Source organism: Aptenodytes forsteri, unplaced genomic scaffold (genome assembly GCF_000699145.1).
Source record: "Aptenodytes forsteri isolate BGI_AS27 unplaced genomic scaffold, ASM69914v1 Scaffold142, whole genome shotgun sequence".
NCBI lineage: Eukaryota > Metazoa > Chordata > Aves > Sphenisciformes > Spheniscidae > Aptenodytes > Aptenodytes forsteri.
Window position 1 is genome coordinate 4,212,642 of NW_008794598.1, and position 5,783 is coordinate 4,218,424.

Below are 5,783 nucleotides of genomic sequence, written 5' to 3' on the forward strand. Positions count from 1 at the left end.
CGCGATGTCCCCGGTTAGAGCCGGGTCTCGCAGTGGCAGGCAGCGGGGCCGGGCAGGCTCCTGCTCCTCTTGCTGTTCGGCAGAGCCAGCCCGAAGGGGAAGCTTTGCAAGGGGCTCCCTGGCTCTCAGGAGCCGCTTTCTGGGGAATGAGATTCGGGCACAGTCGATGCTGTTTGATGTGATTTTTTTTGGGGGGGGGAACTGGGAACCCATGGGTCGCACCAGGAACCCGCCGGTCGGCAGCCAGCCCCACTCCTCGGGTGGTGCTCGGTGTGGTGCAGAGCCGGGTCCCCGGGTGCCAGCCCAGCGCCATCGCCGCTCTCACCCGAAGGGGTACGCTCCGTTTGGGACATGCCCTGCCCCGGGAGCTGAGGCATCCCTCGTCCTCAGACCCCGTGCTGGCATCACCTGGAGAGGAGGGCCCAGCCGCACTCGGCACCTGGCACCGCGCAGACAGACATCCCGGGGAGCTGGAAATCCAAGAGGGACCTCAGACACTGCTGTGCTCCCCAGCCAGCGATGAAGCAGGATGAGTCCCCGGCCCCTGCTCTGCCCTTGCACCACCTCCGCAAATACCCCGCTCCCTGCCCAAGCCCGGGGGTCTGAAGTCCAGCCGGGGCTGGGTCGGCCACTGCCCTTGAACCCCTGTCCCCTGGCGAGCAAACACAGGACTTCCTCCCCTCGCCGGGGCCGGATCCTGCCCCGCGCTCCCCTTCCTCCTTCCTGTGCGCGCGGGGGACTCCTCGTCCAAACAAAGCCCTGATTAAAGGCAAGAAGCGTGGCAAAGCCGAAACCTTTTCTGCACGCGAAGACGCAGCCCCAACCTGGCAGCGCCCACGTCCCCCCTGTGACACCCCCCTGCTTCCAGGCACCGGCGGGTACATGTTTGCAAAGGCGAAAGTGGAGATAAAATAAATCCTGGCACCGGGCGGGATGCGATTCAGCATCACCGGAGCCTGGGATGTCCCGTCCCCGGTGCTGGGTGTCGGGCAGGGTGCTGGCAGGGTGCCGGCCCCGGGACACGGAGGAGGTGCCAGGCAAGACCCCCGACATGGGGATGCTCCCGCCCGGTGCCAGGAGGGGGTCCCTGCCTCATCCTAATGTGGCTTTTGTGTTTCGACAGGGTATTTGTTCAGTGCCAGACTTGGCTGCTCTGTTTGCTTCTCATCTTTGCCTTTTCTAATGATGTTTGCTTTACGCCCCTGGCCCTGCTCCCTGTGCCGTGCCGGGGGTCTCCCCGTGGGCCCCCACGCCATACCACGGCTCTGCCCCGCCGTGGGGACGGGGTACCCACCTTGGCCCCTGGCACCCCTGCCCCACCCCGGGGGGCAGCTAAGGCAGGAGATGAGGGAGAAGCTGCAGCAGAAATGGTGGTTTTCTGAAGAGCAGAAATACGTTATTTTTTCCTGCGTATCCCCCTCCTTCAAAAGAAGCCAGGCCTTGGACACAGAAAGTTGTGAAGGGAATCATCCCCCCCCCCCCGGCTCTTTTTAATTCACTGCCTTTTGGTGGTGGAACAGGAAAAAATAAAGAACAACAAAAAGGGAACCAGAAGGGCTGGGGGATGCCCCTTCTCTGAGACATCTGCCCTTGGGTAACATGGGGTGTGGGGGAGCTGCAAAGAAAAGACCCCAAACATTCCTTTTAGCTAGTGAACGGGAAGGAAAAAGGCATTTTCACCTGCCACTGTCTCATTCCACAGATGGGGAAACTGAGGCACAGAGTGGGGCAAGTGCTGCCCCAGACAGACCCTGCTCTGCCCCATGGCGAGACACCGTCCTGGGAGCCGCGACGGCCGCACCGGGCTCTCTGCCCCAACGCTCCCCATCACTTCCCACCCTCTCCCCAAACGCGGGGATGTCCCCATGGGCCTGGCCGGGGCAGCAGCGGTGGTGGCCAGCGCTGCTCCCAGCGCTGCTCCCCGTGCCACGCGGCGCCGGCTTGCAGTGCTGCACGCGTGCCGTGAGGGGGACTCCAGACTGACGCAGGGCCACGGCCAGCACCAAAAATGGCCCAGGCACCTCTGACTGCTCCTGCCCTGCTCCTTCCCACCACCCTCCTCCCCACTCGGCACGTGGGGATGCTCGGGATGGTCCGAGCCGAAGCCAGGGGCCACCCATAGCACTCTGGTGCCAAAACGTCCGTTATTCACCCAAAGTTTGCTGCAGAGAAGCAAACCCCTGCTGCGGTCAGCTCTGACCTGCAGCAGCAACGCACGGGGGGCCCCGGGCTCCAGGGTAACCGATTCCTCCCTTAACCCTTTCAAAATGCACCATCTCACTTGCACCTCGCTTATTCTAATTTTTTTTTTTTTAAGCGTTAGCCTCCCTCTGCCACTTTGCTGCTTGTTGCCCTGAGCAGGGTGAAGCTGTGTCTTAGTAAATACATGCAGCAGGAAACAATAAATAAATCCTTCCCGGCCGGGGCACTAACTGCTCCTTCTCACAACCACTCCTTTCCTCTGAGATGTGTTTTCTCGCTTCTCTCAGGTTTGGTGATTTCTAAATAACCGAGGCAGGAGCAGCTCCAGCACCCAGGTGCCGCCTCAAGACACTGCCCCAAAATTCAGGCGCCATCAGCCCAGGCCAGTGACAAATGGTTCCTCGGTGCCAAAAACTTTCCCCAATACCTGCCCGTACAGCACCGTGCACCGGTTAGGGGGAGCCGATGGGCACAGTCACCCGCTCGGGGTCCCACAGCAGAGCCACGGGTGCTCCCACTCACCGACGGTCCCCCCAGCCACCACCGCCCTCCCTCCGTCCCCAGGGACCAGCACCCGCATCCCCGGCCGCTGCCGAGACCCAGCGGCTGCCTCTCGCAGCCCGGCTGTGGCGTCTCCCGCTCGCAGCGTGCCACCCGCAGCGTGCCACCCGCCCCCGCGTTATCATTAACCTTATTTGCTGTTTCGAGTGTCTCGCTCTTCCCTGCCCTCCTCCCGGCTCTGCTCCAGCCCCAGCTCCGCAGAAAGCCCCAGGTTTCTACAGCGCGGCCCTTTGCCATATCCTACTGCACGGACGATGCGTCCCCAGAGACCAAGGATGCATTTTGGGGGGAAAAACGTGGGATTTATCCACAAACTCATTTCCTGCATCATCTCAGAGCTGGGCAATGAACTGGTCCTTTACCACGGGTGCCCATATAAGCTGGAGCATCTCCCGCAGCAGGCAGCCCTGGGTGGGATGGGGCGAGCCCCGGGTGGGATGGGGCGAGCCCCGCGGCGCCGAGCAAGGCTGCTCTCACCTTCCAGGTGGCCGTGTTCCTCCGGAAGTAGGCAAACATCCGTGTGAACCAGTTATAGATTTCGTTCAACGTTAGCTGCCTGTCGGGGGTCTCCAGGATGGCCTGGGAAACCAGAGAGGGGACAAGAGCATCACTCGTGACGCCCTGGCGGCGTTCGACGCCCGTCCCGTGGCGAGGCGCGAGGGGCAGAAATGGGGGTTCAGCGGGCGCGGGGGGACCCCCCAGGACTGAGAAAGTGGGGGAGGGCGCGGCTTTGGCTGAGGTGCCCCACGGGCAGGTCTCGGGGTACAGACCTGAACCCTGCGGCGTGAGGAGCCACTCACCTGCCGGATGAGCGAGGCATACGTGAAGGGCGGCCGGACGTCTGCGTTTTTGTAAAACTCGTGATTCTGTGCAAGTTCTGGAGGGGGACACAAGAAATGGGGCGGCAGGGGGTGAAGGCACCCACTTTGGGACCCAGGGACCGTGCGATGGAGGGTGCTGAGCCCCATCCTGGAGCTCACCTGAAGATATCGGGGTGCAGAACTTCTCCGAGTTTCTCCTGCGGATGGGCCCCACGTTGTGTAAAGTGGAAGAGCTGATGACGGAGGGGCCCTGCCGCAGGGGGGTGATGGGTGCCGTGGCGGAGGTGGGGGGATGAGGTAAGCCGTCGGGGAACGTGTCGGAAGTGCTCTTGGAGAGGGTGGCACTGGAGACCAGGTTCAGCTGCACGGACAGGCGGGAGGGAGGGCGGGCGGTTGGGCACCGGCGCGGGGAAGGCAGGGGCTGGGAGAGCCCCCGGCAGCTCGGCGGGGGCTGAGCCGGCTCATGCCGCAAAGCAGGCAGCGAAGGGCTCGCAGGGGGGAGACTTGCTGGGCTCGGCAGGGATGGGATGCAACCATGGGATGGGATGCAACTGCAGGAGAGGATGCAACCGCAGGACGGGATGCAACCATGGGATGGGGATGCACCCACGGGATGGGGATGCACCCACAGGATGGGGATGCAAGCATGGGATGGGATGCAACTGTGGGAGAGGATGCAACCACGGGACGGGATGCAACTGCAGGAGAGGATGCAACCGCAGGACGGGATGCAACCACGGGATGGGGATGCACCCACAGGATGGGGATGCAAGCATGGGATGGGGTGCAACTGCGGGAGAGGATGCAACCACGGGACGGGATGCAACCACTACATGTCTGAGCTGGTGGAGCAGCGCAACACACCGACACAGGCTGCGTTTCACTCCTGCCTGATGCCTTGCACCGGCACAAGGGACCAGGCTACATGTACTGGAGCAGAGTCAGGGCATGCCCGTCCCGGGGAGCCCGTCCAGCTGGGCCACGCAGGGCCGCAGTGACCACGCGCAGGGCAGGGAGGGGATGGCAGCCAGCGGCAAGGGGAAAGGAGAGGAGAGGGAGCGGCTGCAGGGACATACAAGGGCAGGAGCGGGATGTACGCTTACAGGTTGGCTGAAAGGCTTTGGCTCTGAAGGTCTCATGTGAAGATGGGCCATCATTGCTTGGAGACGCTCGCTCTCCTTTGCCAGCTGCGGGAGGCAAGAAGCAGAAGGGAGACGGTCAGGCAGTGCCAGCAGTCACCCGTGGAGGTGCCCACGGCCTGGAAGAGCTGCCCACCAAGCCCCCAGCCCTGGCTTCGGGCAGGCAGCATCCTCCAGCGTCCCCACAGGAGCCACCTCCTGCCTGACGCCGAGCCCTCCCAAGAGCCCCAGTGGGACTGTGGCTCTGCAGGGGGCTACGGCACCCATCGCGGGGGGCATGGGGGCCGCCGCTGCTCCAGCTCCCCGTGTACAGCCAGATGAAAAACCTATGGTGAAACGGAGTCATTTCTCACACCTTCAGGCTGCCATCCACCAGCATGGCCCCGTCCCGGCCACCTACTGCAGCCCTTGCTCTCCTTCCCCGGCACTCTGGTCCCCACAGCCCGGTGCCAGCCTTCTCCGTCCCCTTTGCCCTCGTCCAGCCTCTGCTGCCTCCCGCTCACCAGCAGCTCCCTGTCCATCTACCCATCCCTCCGTCCGTCCATCCATCCACCCGGACGCGCAACATCGCTTTAATTGCACGCTCATGCCTGTTTACTCCCCGAAGTGCGGAGGAGGGTGAAATATTCACTGTGGCACTAAGAGAGATTTTGAGCCCGGCAGAGGCGATGGGATCTGACACCTGCTCTCTTCCCGTCACCTTCTCTTTCTGCTGCGGCCCCTCAAGCTCAGGGCTTGGCCGTGTCCCCGCGTGCCGCCGGCTCCCCCCACCAGCCAAGCCCCCTCCCCGGGCAGGCGCCGGAGCCGGGAGCCGGGTGAGGAAGGAGTTAAAGGCAGGAGCCAGAGCAGAGTTTGCTGCAAGTTTGGAGCAGCTCAGATGCTTTCGCGCTGTCGTGGTGCTCATTAGAGCTGACAGGTCTCCCCTCGTGATGCAGACGCTCTCCGCCGGCACAGCAGGAGCTCCGCGCTGAAAACTTTATAATTGGTAGCTCCGGTGGCAGGTTCTCTCTGCACAGAGCTTTCTGCTCACCCTTCTTCTCCCCCCCCCCCTTTTTTTTTT

General features: G+C 63.0%; 1 protein-coding gene across 1 annotated transcript in view; it reads right to left on the reverse strand.

The window, feature by feature from the left end:
* FOXP4 (forkhead box P4) overlaps positions 1-5,783 on the reverse strand; it is a 45,917-nt gene that overhangs the window by 2,438 nt on the left and 37,696 nt on the right. The window contains 4 exon segments of the mRNA XM_019470339.1: positions 3,241-3,342; positions 3,564-3,640; positions 3,744-3,945; positions 4,688-4,771. Coding sequence (XP_019325884.1) covers positions 3,241-3,342; positions 3,564-3,640; positions 3,744-3,945; positions 4,688-4,771 — 465 coding nt within the window.